The sequence below is a fragment of the Saccopteryx leptura genome, chromosome 5 (assembly GCF_036850995.1).
Source record: "Saccopteryx leptura isolate mSacLep1 chromosome 5, mSacLep1_pri_phased_curated, whole genome shotgun sequence".
NCBI classification, from domain to species: domain Eukaryota; kingdom Metazoa; phylum Chordata; class Mammalia; order Chiroptera; family Emballonuridae; genus Saccopteryx; species Saccopteryx leptura.
The window spans coordinates 27,210,460-27,227,638 of NC_089507.1; the positions used below are offsets into that span (position 1 = coordinate 27,210,460).

Below are 17,179 nucleotides of genomic sequence, written 5' to 3' on the forward strand. Positions count from 1 at the left end.
AGCCGGGTGCTTTTTCTCTACTTGCTCTTTAGTGGGAATCATCCACCTGTTGGCGAGTCTAAAGGTTGCTCGGGTCCTTCAGTTCCTGTTCCTCCACCTCATCTTAACCCCTCCGCCTCCTCACCAAATTTTTTTAAGTACCTAAAACATAATTCGAGTGGAGAACAAAGTGGCAGTGCTGTGCCAAAGAGGTGAGCACACTCGCATGGCAGGTTCAGTGCCGCTGCCCTCGTGGGAAGCACACGCAGAGAGGCTGTGCTGCATGGAGGGCGCGTGGGCCACCGTGTGCGCATGCGCGCATGTGTGTGTGTATGTGTGTGCGAGCACGCGTGTGCGCGCACGTGCTTTGTCCATTTTTGGTTTTATTATTTTCAGTCTATCATTCGAACTGACTTAATTTTTTTACTATTAATTAATTTTTTCAAAATTAATTTTTAAAAATTTATTTTCTCAAAAGGTCACGATAGCAAGCATTTTTATATATTTGTTTTCACATTCCCCTGCCCCAGTATACACACACACACACACACACACACATACACACACACACACACACAAATTAACACTGTGTTTGACCATTTACTGTGCAGTTTGTGCCACATCAGAAATACCCTCATTAATTAAGGAAAATCATTTTTTCAGTGAAAGAGTCATTTTGGAAGATGGACTGATTCTTTTGTATGTTTTGATTTTATTTTGTTCTGGTAAAAGCCCTTATAAAGAGATCTACCCTCTTAACAAATATTTAAAGTGTACAACACAATATTGTTAATATACAATGTTATGTGGCAGATCTCTAGAATTCATCTTGCACGACTGAGTGGACTGATGTTTTAAATTAATTCATTGATTCCATTCATTTAAAATGGAATTTTGTTAACTAGAAAATAAAAGTTAAATCTCATTTGTAAACTATTTTTAATTTCTTACCTGGTTTAATTTTCTTAGCTTTAGAACTAAAATGTTTTTTTTTTTATTTCAAAGCTGATGTTTTATACTTTGTATGTTTGTATTTCTTTATCTTGAACTCTTTCTTCAACCGACTCTCAGCATCTCCTACCGTAATGCCCTGCGGAAAAAACTTCATTCTTCTTCCTCTGTGCCAAATTTTCTAAAATTTCTGGCTCCTGTAGATGAAAATAACACCTCTGACTTTATGAACTCAAAAAGGTAGGGTTTAATTTAGATACATCAAGTCTGGGTAGAAGTTCTGAATTGTTAGCTGAACAGGGATTTTCAGCTGTTCTTTTGTCATTTAAAAGCTCATTTTTGCTAAATGTGTTGTATCTTCTTTCTTATACTTTTTTCTTACCAGAATGTCATTTTTAACAATGTACATCAATTTGTTCTAATTTTGATGAGGGTTAGTTTATTAATATGTTGTTATTTTCAGAAGATTAAATAAAGTCTTAACCAGCTCTCAAGTGCCAGCAGTGTTAGTGGGTAGTGAGTGTGTGGCTGGATGTCTCCTCTGTGCATTCAGGCGATTGCTTAGTTGTGGGTGTTTATAAATGGGGTGGGCAAAAGTAAGTTTACAGTTGTGAGTACACGAAACAGAGTTTATTCTTGTATTCTTATTAATTATTGTATTATTTTCCATATGAACGACTATAAGCCTACTTTTGCCCACACCCCTTATATATATACATTCAGGTGTAAATTGTAAGGGCTTCCCCCAGCTGTCCTGCAAATAGGAAGAATGGTGATGGCTAGATGTTATTTATGAATATTGATAAATATACTTTGTTTTGTAGTTCTAAAATACAAATGTTTAAACAAAAGTCATCAGCAAATGACTGTGTAATTATTGCCCTAACAGTTCTGTGTAATTTAACCTTTTTACTTTTTTTGTGGTGATCTGTAGAGACTCAGGCTTACACTGAGAAAATATTCCCACGGAATGACCAGGGAGACCGTGGTCCTGGTGACAGTGCTCCCTTAGGCAGTTCCTCTTATCTTGAAGGGACACCAGGAGAGGCCGATTGGAAGCTAAGGATTTGTTGAGCATATGTCTTAGTATCTTTTATACTAGAAATAAATTAAGGGCATGTAATCTTATCTTTTAATGGGAAGCATCCTATAAGAAAGCAGTGCTTTAGGAGTGTTGACCCTCTTTGAGTTTGATTTAACTTCTGTAATTACCCAATTATGTTTTCTTATACAAAGATAATTTATAATATAGTGCTTTGTTTAAAAAACAAAACATCAACTAAAATACCAGTTTATATCTATTCACCAGTCATAAATCAATTATGCTGTAATTTTAGGGATTTTGAATCCAAAGCCAACCACCTCGGTGACACCAGTGCGACTCCTGTGAAGACCCGGAGACACTCGTGGAGGCAGCAGATATTCCTCCGAGTGGCAACCCCCCAGAAAGCGAGCGATTCTCCCAGCAGATACGAAGGTAAGGCCCACCCCTACAATCAAAGTGCTGGATGCTGGCTTGATTTTTGCCTGTAGCTCAAGTACATCGGTGGAAGAAGGGAAATGGGAAAGCTCCCTGGGTCAGAAGCTCCAGTGGCAGTGCCTATTGCTATTTCCAGGGGGTCCCTAAAGTCCACGGAGACCTACGACAAGACTCAGCAGCTTGTAACGCCTTATGTTAAAAATGGCGCCTCTGCCGAGTGTCTGTGTTGACTCGGCGCCCTGCCCGTGGGAACGTTGGGAGGCTCGGCCTGCACCCCCACGCCCCCTTCCCTTCTCACTGGGTCCCCAAACCTGTCCGTGCTCCCTCTGTGCCGTCCTGAGTGCAGGTCTGCACACCACCTCAGAGCTGCCCTGAGCCCAGGCTGTGGTCAGGCCACAGCGCTCCCTGTGCCGTCCTGAGTGCAGGTCTGCACACCTCGGGGTGGCGTGGTTTCAGCTGCCCTGAGCCCAGGCTGTGGTCACGTGACAGCGCTCCCTGTGAGGTCCTGAGTGCAGGTCTGCACACCTCCTCGGGGTGGAGTGGTTTCAGCTGCCCTGAGCCCAGGCTGTGGTCACGTGACAGCGCTCCCTGTGCCGTCCTGAGTGCAGGTCTGCACACCTCCTCAGGGTGGCGTGGTTTCAGCTGCCCTGAGCCCAGGCTGTGGTCACGTGACAGCACTCTCTGTGCCGTCCTGAGTGCAGGTCTGCACACCACCTCGGGGTGGAGTGGTTTCAGCTGCCCTGAGCCCAGGGTGTGGTTACGCGACAGCGCTCCCTGTGCCGTCCTGAGTGCAGGTCTGCACACCACCTCGGGGTGGAGTGGTTTCAGCTGCCCTGAGCCCAGGCTGTGGTCATGTGACAGCGCTCCCTGTGAGGTCCTGAGTGCAGGTCTGCACACCACCTCAGAGCTGCCCTGAGCCCAGGGTGTGGTCACGCGACAGTGCTCTCTGTGCGGTCCGTTTCTGTCACTCAGTCTGGTGTCATGAGAGGATTGTCTTGTGTCCTCTCATCCTTCTCATGCCCTAAAGAAATGAAGTTTGTCCTTAGGCCTTCTAATGTTGAGTTGTATTGTAAAAAATGAATTTAAATGCAGTTCTTTTGGCTAAAATAAATATTTTTTCTGCATAGTGATATCAACTTTCAACCATGTTTACTGTCTTTAATCAAAAAATATTTGTTTCCTTAAAAAAAAACAAAGCAAAAAAGCCCTGCAAAGATTACCTGAGTTCCTCAAATTGTTTGTAGTGTAGATTGACCCTTGTCCCTCGACACAGTTATGAGTGTCCCTTGGGAAGCATCACCGACTATCTGACCGAGTTTTCAGATGGGGTTCCAGGTGCCTGCCTTGGGGGCGGAGGCGCTGTGGAGGACCCTCCCCCAACCTCTCTCCCCCCACCATCCTCCCCCTCAACCTTACTTTCTTGTTTCTTTCCTCCGCCTTTTTTCCCTCCCTCCCCCAGTATTCTCATTAATATTTAATTTTTAAAAAATTAATTCTCTGCCAAATTAAACAAGAGCCTGGTTTGGACACAGCTAGTTTTGTGATGTAAATCATATAACTTCACTTGCACTTAGTTCTTTTAGTTATAAGACGGTTACAGTAATCTTGGCTCTTCCTGCTTCATGGAATTACATGAAATTATACCAGCGAAAGTACTTTGCAAACCTGAAGACATGTCCCAGGTAAAGTGTCGTGTCGTCTGGTTGCCTCGACGGCGACTGGGGCGCTGGTGTTAGGCTCCCACACTCCTGTTCCCCAGCGGGGCCTGTGCAGGAACGCTGGAAAGACTGGCTTTATGCATGCAGTGAGATTTAAAAAAAAATTTTTTTTTTTTAGTAAACTGAATTATGTCAATTTGTCTCAATTTAGAAAGATTAGTTTTAAAGATTTTGTTTTTTATGTTGGAGCAAACAATGGCCTAGATTGTGTGATCCAGTTCCTTCCTCTTTAAACTTCTAAGCCAGTTCTACTAGGGTGCTGTGTAGAAGATACTGGGCTGTAAACTGTGCAGCGCGGGGTGGGGGCTTCTCTGCTGTGGGCCCCACCCGGGGCCTCTCTGTCCTGTGTGGGGAAGGGTGGCGAGTGTCCAGTCGGGCAGTGGCATCTCCTGGTTGGTGTCTGAGGCCCTGAGTCAGGAGGGTAGTCAGTCCTGGCAAACATCTGCTTCTCTGAGGAACCCAAGAGAAAACGGGCATGTAGGATGCACTGTGGGCTGGGTGAGAGACCATGTCCTTGTGTCACCTGTCACCATAGTGGGCGGAAGCGCTGGGGATGGGAAGGAGGAAGCGTGCCACAATGTGTGCCCACATTCTCTTCTTGGAAGTTTTTTCTTTATTTTTATTTTTATTTTTATTTTTGTATTTTTCTGAAGTTAGAAGCGGGGAGGCAGAGCAACAGACTCCCACATGCGCCTGACCAGGATCCACCCGGCATGCCCACCAGGGGGCGATGCTCTGCCCATCTGGGGCGTTGCTCTGTTGCAACCAGAGCCATTCTAGCGCCTGAGGTGGAGGCCATGGAGCCATCCTCAGCGCCTGGGCCATCTTTGCTCCAATGGAGCCTTGGCTGCAGGAGAGTAAGAGAGAGACAGAGAGGAAGGAGAGACGGAAGGGGTGAAGAAGCAGATGGGCACTTTTCCTGTGTGCCCTGGCCTGGAATTGAACCCAGGACTTCCACACGCCAAGCCGATGCTCTACTACTGAGCCAGCCAGCCAGGGCCGGAAGTTTTTTCTTTTTAATCAGTGTAGTTTGGGATTATTGTGAGATATGTAATTCCCTGTTGCGTTCTTATTTATGATATTTGCAATTGGCAGGGATCTTTGGTGACACAGAGTGAATGAGATAGGAGAATGGTGTTGCCCCAGAGGTCAGAGCACTGAGCCGGTCCCTCCAGAATCCTGGTCTCCAGGGAGCTAAGAATGGAGCACTTGGTACTGTCCGCCCCCCTGGAAGTGGTACCCAAAGGACACTCAGAGGAGTGCCCGGGGCTCACCGGCAACCCCTGGATCTCTCACACATTGGTCGCCAAGCAGAGCGCTGTCCTCCTCAGCCTGGGAGGGGCTGAGGTTGTCACACAGGTGACGCAGGGAAGGGGTTTAGTGCTCTTTCAGGGTCTTCTCCTGAAATCAAGAGCAGAGTGACTGTGTTCAAGTCCAGCCTTTCACCTCAGGAGCTGGGCACTGGAGCCAGCTGTCTACATTGCTTAGCTGTGACAGGAGCGATTATGCCTCCTGCCATACTGATTAAGACAAGGGAGCATGACATTTTTTTAAGCTTTCAGAATTGATAAGATTAGAAAGAAAGTCAGTGAAGTGAATGTTTTTAGTAGAAAGCCCCCCCCCCCATGGAAGTCCCTCTGGTGCTCTTACCTCAGCCTCTCCACATGGGGGCGCTGTGGATCCCCCACTCTGCCCGCCTCCTCCTGCCTGGTGGAGCCCCCGGTGGAGCTGCTGTGCTGAGGGGCCAGGGTTGATCTCTCAGCACCGGTGAGGCGGTGAGGCGGTGAGGCGGGAGGATGGCAGGGCCTCGCTCTTGCCGGGCCGCAGTGGCGAGGTCCGCCTGCTGCAGAGGGCGCTTCCTCCCAGGTCCTTGGCAGTGCCCTGTTGGGGGAGGGGTGTGGGCAGAGTGGGGAGGGGTGGTGGGGAGGGCCCTGAGGGAAGCCCGGGAGGGGGATCCAAACTGGGTTGGTGGCTGAAACAACAACAGCAGTAGCACCGGAAGTGGAGTTTCCACGTTTAAAAGCAGTGCCCCGGTAGTGGCTGTGCCGCACAGGCTGTCGTAGTGGGGACAGAAGCGCGATCGTGTATTTAATGTGTTCAAATGCGTAACGTGTGATGATAATGCATTTAAAACGGTTGGTGCAGTGACTGGGAGTGTACGAAGCCCGTGCATGACTGTGAAACAGCCTGTCCCAGTTTAGAACGGTTCTAAGTTTTCAAACAAACTTTTTTTTTTTAATTATTGATTTTAGTGAGAGAGGAAGGGAGAGAGAGAGAGAGAGAGAGAGAGAGAGAGGGAGAGAGACAGGAACATAGACCTATTCCTGTATGTGCCCTGTCCAGGGATCGAACCAGCAACCTCTGCACTTCAGGACAACACTCTAACCAACTGAGCTATCCGGCCAGGGCTCGAATGAGCTTTCTTAGATTGCCAAAATCGTGCTCCACACCTCCCCAGCCCTGGTCCGGTTCTGGTCTCCGGAGCCGTACAGAACACGTTTGCTTCCACTTCCTGGGCTTCAGATGACAGAGCATCTAGAGCAGCCGCTTGCTCTGCGGGCTCTCTGCCCTCCCTCTGCCCTCCCTCTGCCCTCAGGGTTCCCCTGCGGCATCCCCCAGACCAGGCCCTGTCCCCTGAGCACCGTCCGCCCCTCAGGGCCTGCTCCCAGCACAACCCGTGCCAGGGCCTCCTGCCCGCCCAGGGACCTCTTCCTCACCCCAGTGCTCTACGAAATCAGCTCCCATTTCTGACTCATGGTATGTTGTCCTTTTGGCCATAAACTTTTACTTAAAAATTAGACTGCTTTTGCCCTGGCCAGTTGGCTCAGCAGTAGAGCGTCGGCCTGGCGTGCGGGGGACCCGGGTTCGATTCCCGGCCAGGGCACATAGGAGAAGCGCCCATTTGCTTCTCCACCCCCCCTCCTTCCTCTCTGTCTCTCTCTTCCCCTCCCGCAGCCAAGGCTCCATTGGAGCAAAGATGGCCCGGGCGCTGGGGATGGCTCCTTGGCCTCTGCCCCAGGCACTAGAGTGGCTCTGGTCGCGGCAGAGCGACCTCCTGGAGGGGCAGAGCATCACCCCCTGGTGGGCAGAGCATCGCCCCCTGATGGGCGTGCCCGGTGGATCCCGGTGGGGCGCATGCGGGAGTCTGTCTGTCTCTCCCCGTTTCCAGCTTCAGAAAAATACAAAAAAAAAAAAAAAAAAAAAAAAATTAGACTGCTTTTCTAGCTACACCCGAGAAAGGGTTTTTTTAGAAGCTTTCTCCCAAACAGTTCCTGCCTGTGAGGTGTGACAGCACTGGTCTGGCCTGTGCATTGGGATGGTTGTGAGCTTGATCCTGGCGACCAGCACGTGGCAGGGAGCTGTGAGAGGCTACGGGCCGTGCCTCCTGTGTGTTTAGGACCTGGTGAGAGGCCTGAGCAGGACAAAGCCCTGCCCTGCGTGGTACCACTGCCGCCTCGCCCATAAACGCCACCCAGGCTTCCGGCCCGACTCCTCAGTGACTGTCAGCAGGTGTCCTGAGAGAGCCCAGGTGGCACCAGGCGACTGTCATGATATGTCGCCCACCTCTCCTCTCTCCGACTCCTGCTGGGGCCCCACTCTGGCCACGCGTGCATCCTGAGGCCTTTGCACAAGCTGTTCCCTCTTTCTGGGTGGCTCGCCCTCCCACAGTCCCGTGGCTAACTGCCTCTTTCCTGCAGATCGTGGCTTCAAGTCGCCTTTTCAGCAAAGCCTGTCGGACTTCTGGGTCTCAGGTCGCAGCCCCGCCCCCCAGACCTTCAGGTCGCAGCCCCGCCCCCAGACCTTCCTCCTCTCCGTTCTGGCGTCTCCTGTCTCCTCCGCTGCACCGGTCTCCTCGCCCCTGCGCCCCTGCTCCGGGCTCGCCTGCTCCTTATCTTGTCCACACAGGCTCCGTGATTTTTCAAGGACAGCAAGTAAATTGCTCAGATTCTTACAAACTTAATATTTGTTGGTGATTTAACTCCCTCTTCAGTCTCCTGTTTCCCTACAGACACTTGTCCTTTTCTGTTCTCTTGCTGAAATTAAGAAATGCTGTCTAAACCTTATTACTTTGTAGCTACTCTGTGTGTGGGAGACAGAGAAGCATTTAAGACTAAAATGGTATAACGATAATAATTACTTATTATGACCTAATTTATGGCAAGTGCTTCACATGAATTATTTGCTTTAATTCCCAGTCAGTTTTAGGATGGTCAGCATTTATTACACCCATTTTACAGACGAGGGGCCTGAGTCGTGGAGTGGCTTAAATCCCTTCCCTGAATCACAGAGCTGGTGGGTGACAGAGGCAGGATAGGAGCTCAGGGGTCCGTGGCCCAAACCTCACACCCTGATCCACGTCAGGCCTGGGCCGTGGCCAGATGTGACAGTGTGACCCCCCTGGAGGTGGCCCCGTGTGTGTCCTGGTGTGGAGCTCCTTCCCACAGGAGATCCCCCGTGGGCAGCTGTGTCTGTCCACAGTCTCCCTGTCAGCCTGGCAACATATGTTCTGACCGTGTGAACGTATGAACGTGCCTCAGTCAGCTGCCTGCCCTCCCTCCCCGTTCGCACTGGGATTGGAGGATGCAGGGGAGGGAGGTGGATTCCTCGTACCTGTCTGTGAATTTTCTTCTGGGCCTCTGTCACTGTCTGCCCCCGTGTTTAAGGCATGGAGTTGCCAGCGTCCTCCACTATGGCCTGGGACCACTTGGACCCGACTAGGTCTGTTGCCTTCGCGCCTGGACCTGTCACCCAGGTGTGTGCAGCGGTCACCTTGGTCAGCTCAAGCTCTGAGCTGGACCTGTCGGCCCAGGTGTGTGCAGCGGTCACCCTGGTCAGCTGGAGCTCTGAGCTGGACCTGTCGGCCCAGGTGTGTGCAGCCGGTCACCTTGGTCAGCTCAAGCTAGGAGCTGGACCTGTCGGCCCAGGTGTGTGCAGCCGGTCACCCTGGTCAGCTGGAGCTCTGAGCTGGACCTGTCGGCCCAGGTGTGTGCAGCGGTCACCCTGGTCAGCTGGAGCTCTGAGCTGGACCTGTCGGCCCAGGTGTGTGCAGCGGTCACCTTGGTCAGCTGGAGCTCTGAGCTGGACCTGTCGGCCCAGGTGTGTGCAGCGGTCACCTTGGTCAGCTCGAGCTCGGAGCTGGACCTGTCGGCCCAGGTGTGTGCAGCGGTCACCTTGGTCAGCTGGAGCTCTGAGCTGGACCTGTCGGCCCAGGTGTGTGCAGCGGTCACCCTGGTCAGCTCAAGCTCGGAACTGGACCTGTCGGCCCAGGTGTGTGCAGCCGGTCACCCTGGTCAGCTGGAGCTCTGAGCTGTACCTGTCGGCCCAGGTGTGTGCAGCGGTCACCTTGGTCAGCTGGAGCTCTGAGCTGTACCTGTCAGCCCAGGTGTGTGCAGTGGTCACCTTGGTCAGCTCGAGCTCTGAGCTGGACCTGTCGGCCCAGGTGTGTGCAGCGGTCACCTTGGTCAGCTCGAGCTCTGAGCTGGACCTGTCGGCCCAGGTGTGTGCAGCCGGTCACCTTGGTCAGCTGGAGCTCTGAGCTGGACCTGTCGGCCCAGGTGTGTGCAGCGGTCACCTTGGTCAGCTCGAGCTCTGAGCTGGACCTGTCGGCCCAGGTGTGTGCAGCGGTCACCTTGGTCAGCTCGAGCTCTGAGCTGGACCTGTCGGCCCAGGTGTGTGCAGCGGTCACCCTGGTCAGCTCAAGCTCGGAACTGGACCTGTCGGCCCAGGTGTGTGCAGCGGTCACCTTGGGCAGCTCGAGCTCTGAGCTGGACCTGTTGGCCCAGGTGTGTGCAGCGGTCACCTTGGTCAGCTCGAGCTCTGAGCTGGATGTCAGGGACATAGCAGTGTGTTTGTAAGGAACACTCAACAGTGCTTTTAAAATGTTTCAGAAATTCAGTGACTATTTGGCACTGTTTTACATTGCAAACTTCTGTTAAGCAGACAGGAGACCTTTACCCTGTTTTCAAGCTGCAGAGTGAGGCAGGGATGCTTGCATTGACCTGTGCATTTCATCCCACTTGGAAAGTACTAACAAAAGAAACCACCAGTCATTTAAAACCCGTGGTGTTGACATAGTGATAAGGACACAGTGAAGGGGAAGCGGGATTTTCTGTAATTTGGGGGTTTGGGTGTTTACAGAAGGACTAACACCGGGACAGAGGGTGTTAGCGGGTAAGGAATGCAGCTCTGGGAGAGGAAGGAAGACAGTTGGGCAGTACAGGTGGAGGGGGCGAGGTTAGGCTGGGCAAATACTGTCACAGACAAAACTCAGAGGTCTGGGACTTGCTACATACAGGGTCCCTGTGAAATAATTAAGTTGCAAGAATCTGAATTTTACATTTTGAAGACATATCTCAAGTAGGTAGGCAGTTTAGAAATATGGTTGCATAGGGACCATACTTATAGATGGTTCTGCTGGACTAGCTTGTAGGGCCAGCGCAAACATCCCCAAATCCCGAACGGTTTTGTGTTTTCAATTGAACAGAGACCAATAGGTCTCTTGTAGGCACTCCCACTTGCAGTTAGCAAAGTCTGGGGGGGGGGGGGCTTCCTTCTGAACCTCGGAGGAGTAGGTCTCTGCTTCTCCAATGGTAGGGCAGGTGTACATCACTACATCGGGGGAAAACTAGACGACACGTAGGGGAATCACTAGAGTGCATCTGAGGTCTGGGAGAGACGAATGTTTCTTTAATAAAACACGGTAGAATGCCAAGATCTGCATGGCGGTTTAAATGTAAAGCAAAGGCTTAAGCGATGCTTTAAGTTTGCAGTGATCCTTCTGGCGGCTGCCCCAGAATCCCCAGGAAAACCCCTTCCCTCTCCTTTGTGTAATGGGTTCCTTTGCGAGATGGTGTGCTTTGGGAGAAAGGTATATGAAAGATTGGTCTTCAGGAACTATAAGCTCAGTAGGGGGTGGTGTTATGGGGGTTCAATTAAATGTGTTACAGGGCAAAGCTGCTGTGTTTGAGACTGCTTTTGTGGAGCGTGGCAGACATCACTGTTCCTCTGAGTGGAGCATGGTGACATCAAGGGCTGTCCAGAGCCCCTCCTGGCTTTCAGAGCCTCCCTGCTGTCACACAGCCACCGTGGGCCTGCACTGGCTCTAAGGACAGTCGGCGTCATCTCGTCCTCAGATGACGGTGTGAACACAGCTGTAGATTAAGTGGCTTTCTCCAGACCGTGGTCTGGAGCAGCACTTCACAGACTGCCATGTGCTCGGAGTCCTCGGGCTCTTGAGAAAGGCAGGTTCCGGTGCAGCGGGTCTGGGCTGGTCAGCGGGTCTCCACTGGTAACAGGCTCCCCCGTGATGCGGGTCCCCTGTGTGTAGCCAGGGCTGAGGGCAGGTGGCCCCCCTGTGTGTAGCCAGGGCTGAGGGCAGGTGGCCGCAGTGAACCCAGCCCCGACCGTCCAGTCCTGGACTAGGACTCCTGTGCGTCTCTCTGCTGCTGTCCGGTGCACCCAGGTGTCACAGACCTCAAGTAGTCTGGGGCGTCAGTGACATTTTTTGAGAAGATTTGTGCTGCCTGGGAAACGCAGTGAAAAGAGAGCGAGGTAACAGGGCTACAGACAAGTCTGATGATGTGCCGAATGGAACCGAGCCGTGGCGGGGGGGTGGCTCCTCCCTGCCCTCCCGTTTTCCAGGACGCCTTGCCAGTGGGTGGCTCCGCGGGTTCAGAGTGTGGGCAGGGTTTGTTTTTTTAGCTGCGGGCTCTGACTTAATTGTCAAGCCTGCAAAATATGAAGATCAAATTCTGACTAGATGTTTGGTAGTAGAACGACGTGACAGTTTTTCCTCCTGGTGTATCATACAAAAGATTATTTTTGTTGTTGTTAAGAAATAATTTTTTAGGTAACTCTTGACTATGGGATGGGGCAGAGATCCTTTTATTGCCCTCTGCATGCCAAGGAGCAGTGTCGGGCCTTGTCTAAGTCCTTTCATCTAGGCAATGCAGCATACTTGCTGCATTAAAGGATTTCACCAACAGTAGATGTGTTCAGGCTATACCCCTCCTGTTAAAATAAAAAAAGGAAAGCCCATCTAATATAGATAAGAGTTATTGACTTGAAATCCATTGCGTAAGCAAATAGTCCAGTAAAACTAAAGTTCTAAGAGTTTTGTGTTGTGAGTATAATGGTGTCAGTGTGCCTAATTTATGATAAGGTCAAGTTCATTAGTTTAGATATTGAATGTAAATTGTAATGGAAAAACTAAGGGATATAGTCTGAATCTTTATAGTGACTTTGGTATTATTGTGAAAATGTAGATAGACACTGTTGTGTGACTGTGATTTATTTGTGTTGTACATAGCCACGTTTCCAAAAGTTTCTGTGTCACTGGGACATTTTAATGGATAGTATAAGATAATAAATACAAGTAAAAGTTGACTGGAAAATTGAGTCATCGTGGTGACAGCTTTTGTTTGGATCCTGGGTTCTCTCTCCCACTGTGCACCCAGGTCAGCTGGGGGATTTGTGCTGCGGGGTCACCTGCCCCGGGGGTTGTCTGCCTCACCGACTCACTCGGTGGGGATGAGGCCTGGGCACGGATCCTTTCTTTCTTTTTAAACTCCCCCCCATGGTGCTGATTGCTGCCCGCCCTGAGACCACGAGTTAAGGCATCAGAGGGTGACTTGAGACACTGTCACCACTTGGTGGCAGTGTTGTTCCTCTGTCTTGATGGCCCCGCTTTCTTTAAAATCCCAGAAAAGTGTGCTTTCCTCCTCTTCTTTTTCTCCTGTGTTTTTGTTTTTGGTCTTGTTGTTGTTACAGTATGTCTCTTTCTCACTCATTTGCAACTTAATTGAGTGGAGAGCTACCTTCTAAATTGAGATGTTTTTATTTTTGTACAGTGTTTTAGGCGGTGGGTGAAATAAAGGAGAAAAATCATGGTGTCCTATTGCCAGAAACACATGGCTTTTTAAGATTGTTCTTAATTTATTTTCCATAGACTGTGCTTTCCTGTGGTGGGTAAAGACCAGGTTCATCCTTCCGCCCCTGGACTCCTGTAGAGGGAAGCGGCTCGATTGTTTCCCTGACTGTGTTTCTTGAGGCATCATTACAGCTGCCAGGGGAGCCTCAGCGAATGACAAGGTTTCGCTTCAGTCTGCCGTTCTTGTGTGGGATAACAGCTGTGATTTAGCATCGGGTGAGCCTTTCCTAGTTACCCGTTGGTACTTAGAGCCAGTTCTTACACTTGGTGCGAAGGCTGGAGATAAGGGTTGTCAGTGACCCAAAGACGGCCCACCCTGTGGCGTTGGTGGGCAGAGCTGAGGGCTGGGGCCCTGGAGCTGGAAGGGGCATCTATTCGTGCTTCTGGCATCCTAGCTGGCAAAGAATTGCTCCTGAGGACCAAGCTAACTCCAGGGCCTGTGCCAGTGTCATGATAAGATTCGAGTCCAGAGTCAGAATCTTGATTTGTTACTTTGAACTTATAGCTGTAGGCGCTAGGGAGCTACTGAAGTCAGTAGTTTGAAAATACAGTATTCTCGGGAGGATAAAATCCGTAGATATATCTGAACTGGAAGCAGCCTCAAAGTCAGGGCAGGACTAGGGTGAGGCAGGCAGGTGCCCTGGGTACAGAATTTAAGGAGGTACTCGCTTTTAGGGTCTGGCAAGTCCTGACCAGGTATTGACACGGCTCTAAGAACGATGCCTCCTTAAATACTGCCTCCCAGGTGCCTGCTGGCCACATCCTGCTGGCCTTCACCTCTGTCCACCTCCCCTCCAGCTTACTTAAGTGACCCACAGCCCTGCCAGGGAGGTTATCACATCAGCTGTGAGGAGGGAGTCCTTGGAAGGAAGTTTGTTTTGTTAAAAATACAGATTAAAATATAATTCATGTACTATACAATTTGCCCATTTAAGTGTACATTTTTTTCTATATTCACAGGGTTGTGCAACCATTATCACAATCTAATTTTAAAGAACTTTTTGTCCCCCAACAAAGAACCCCATAGCTGTCACTTCCCATCCCCCCCCAAAAAAACCCCTAAGCAACAACTAATCTTTCTGTATCTATAGATTTGCCTACTTGGGACATCTCATATAGATGGAATCATGAAATGTGTGGTCCTTTGTGGTTTCTGTCACCTAGCGTCATGTTCTCAAGGTCGGTCCTGTAGCATGTATCGGTGCTTTGTTCTTTTTGTGGCCACAGTATTTTCCATTGTCTCTCTGGACCTCAGACACATTTTGTTCATTTGCCTGTTGATGGACATGCGAGTTGTTTCTATCTGTTGGCTGTTATGAACCGTACTGCTATGAATTTCATGTATACATAGTAAGAAAGGGTTTACAGGCTGAGCCGGTGTGGGGCTTTGAGTTGTTACCTGCGATTCGTGAGGATGGTTAGACCTGTGGGGGTGGGTGAGGTTTGCTCCTCCAGCCCAATCTTTCCTGCTGACTGGCCTCGTGTCCCTTTCTTCTGCTCCAGGCCCACAGAGCGGGTGCAGGGGACTCTGGCGTTGCCCTCAGAGGCGCCTCGGAAGGCCAGGGGGACCTGGGAGCCTTCATTAGGGCTCCACGGCTCTCTCCGTCCCACGGGGGTGGTCACCCGCCTGCGGGCTAGGGGCACTGGCTCAGGGCTGCGTTTCTCCCAGCTGACCTCGTGCTCAGCATGCCCACCGTCCCTCGGAGAGCTTGGGGAAACACAGATTACTGGGCTTTACCCCCAAAATGTCTGAATGTGGAGGTGGAATTGTCTTGGTGGGGCCTGAGAATTTGCATTTTGTACAAGTTCCCAGGTGATGCCGACACTGCAGTTTTGAAGACCACACTTTGAGGTCCTTTTAGTTTCTCAAACTACAGCTATTTACAGGCAAGGGTACAGCCTATTCTGACTTAAACTCCGGCCAAAAAAGCCCTGAGTGATTGTCAGTAAAATAAACAGATTGAAAATTAGAAATGCGTTCTACAGCAGATTATGAAAGAGCCAACAAATTCTGTTTTCATTGCAGTAAAACGAATGGAATATTAAAATTAGCTATTGTGGGCCCTGGCTGGTTGGCTCAGTGGTAGAGCATCGGCCTGGCATGCAGGAGTCCTGGGTTTGATCCCGGCCAAGGCACACAGGAGAAGCGCCCATCTGCTTCTCCACCCCTCCCCCTCTCCTTCCTCTCTATCTCTCTCTTTCCCTCCCACAGCCAAGGCTCCACTGGAGCAAAGTTGGCCCCGGCACTGAGGATGGTTCTATGGCCTCTGCCTCAGGCGCTAGAGTGGCTCTGGTTGCAACAGAGCAATGCCCCAGATGGGTGGAGCATCGCCCCCTGGTGGGCATGCCGGGTGGATCCCGGTTGGGCGCATGAGGGAGTCTGTCTGACTGCCTCCCCGTTTCCAACTTCAAAAAAATAAAAAATAGCTATTGTGGCACAGTGGATCGAGCATCAGACTAGAACACTGAGGACCCAGGTTTGATCCCTGAGGTCACTGGCTTGAGCACGGGCTCACCAGCTTGAACCCAAAGGTCGCTGGCTTGAGCCCAAAGTCACTGGCTTGAGCAAGGGGTCACTTACTCTGCTGTAGCCCCCTGGTCAAAGCACATATAAGAAAGCAATCAATGAACAACTAAGGTGCTGCAATGAAGAATTGATGCTTCTCATCATTTTCCCTTTCTGTCTGTCTGTCCCTATCTGTCCCTCTCATTGTCTCTCTCTCTCTGTCCCTGTCTCTTTCGCTAAAAAAAAAAAAAAAAAAAAATAGCCATTGTGATTAGCCCTATGTATGAAGCACGTAGTGTTCACACTTCTGCGCAGTTGGGTGACCGTCCTCAGGCCGACTCCACTGCTGCAGAGACGAGGCTGGAGCACTGACCGCTGTGCCCGTTCCCACAGCACTCGGCTCACACGGCTGTGATCTGGTTCAACTCTAAATCCAGTCTCTCCATCACAGTCATGAGCTGTTGACAGCTTTAGGAATAAGTTAGCAAGAGTTTCTGACTGGTTGGCTTGCTCACCTCGGTGTTGGCGTGGTGATAGGCTGTGTTTGAGTGGGAGAGCAATTCTTATGCTGGGAGTATTCTAGAATTAAATGTTAATCTTGCGAATAGAGCATACATTTTGAGCATTATTTATTGGCAATCCTGATTTTTTAAAACAGAATTTTCCTAGTTGAATGGTTTCTGTTAACTTTATTTATTGAAATGAGAACATGTCTCTATCTCCCTGAGGTGCCGAAGCCGTGCGTCCTCCCCAGATGTGAGCTGGCAGCCACAGAGCTCCAGCTGCTAACACAGCCACTGAGCTCTTGATTTTGCAAGAAGCTGAGATAAAGCCAAGGGACGCATCAACTGCACGGATATTTTGTAAATGAATTTTTTTCCAAGTAGATTTGTTTTATCACTTTGATATAAATGAAAGCATTTGCAGAATGAGTACTAACAAGATCTTAACTATCATTTACCAAAGTACGAACACTGTAATTATGGTCTGATATAGCTGAAAATAATTTGTAGCACCAAACTATACATTTCATACTTGAGAGAAGATGAAGTAGGTGTTCCCCTAGAAAGCTGAAATATCGTGGGTCACTGGAAGGCCGGTGGCCGTGGGCACGGAGGTTCCCATTGGATTCGGCCAGACGGTAAAGGAACTGTGGAGTCAGAGGATGGTGGGCCATTCCGTTTATTCGAGTCTCGCACCAGCGGACGAGCAAGCCGGCAAGGCAAACTGCTTCTCTCTCTCTCTCAAGACTCACAAGCAAACAGGCTGGGGGTGTGAGGGACCCTTCTCCAGCAAACAGCAGCGAGCAATGGCCCTTCCTAGTGGCATCAGGCAAACCGCAATCTACAATCTGCGGCCCTGAGGGAAAGCCCCCTCCGCCTCACAGAGACTGTGCACAGGGGGTGCTGCCCGTGCCAAGGGCAAGCGAGCGAGCTGAACACACTTGTGTTCCCAGCAGTCATGTCCTGTCCGGGTGTGTGAGCTCGAGAACTTCCAGTTCACGACGGTTCTGGCGAAGGCGAGATTTTGGTCTTTCCTCTGTGGGTTCGGATTTTGGAACTTTTCCTTTTTTGCAGCATCATCTTCCCCATACAGTGAGTGGGGAGGGGAGAGCT

General features: G+C 50.3%; 1 protein-coding gene across 6 annotated transcripts in view; it reads left to right on the top strand.

Moving 5' to 3' along the window:
- TBC1D1 (TBC1 domain family member 1) overlaps window positions 1-17,179 on the top strand; it is a 244,641-nt gene that overhangs the window by 150,557 nt on the left and 76,905 nt on the right. For 4 of the 6 annotated variants that reach the window (XM_066387172.1, XM_066387171.1, XM_066387173.1 and 1 more), the window contains 3 exons: window positions 33-191; window positions 1,051-1,170; window positions 2,268-2,407. In XM_066387172.1, the coding sequence (XP_066243269.1) occupies window positions 33-191; window positions 1,051-1,170; window positions 2,268-2,407 (419 nt within the window). The remainder of the gene's footprint in view (window positions 1-32; window positions 192-1,050; window positions 1,171-2,267; window positions 2,408-17,179) is intronic. The other 2 variants (XM_066387175.1, XM_066387174.1) reach the window with 1 other exon arrangement.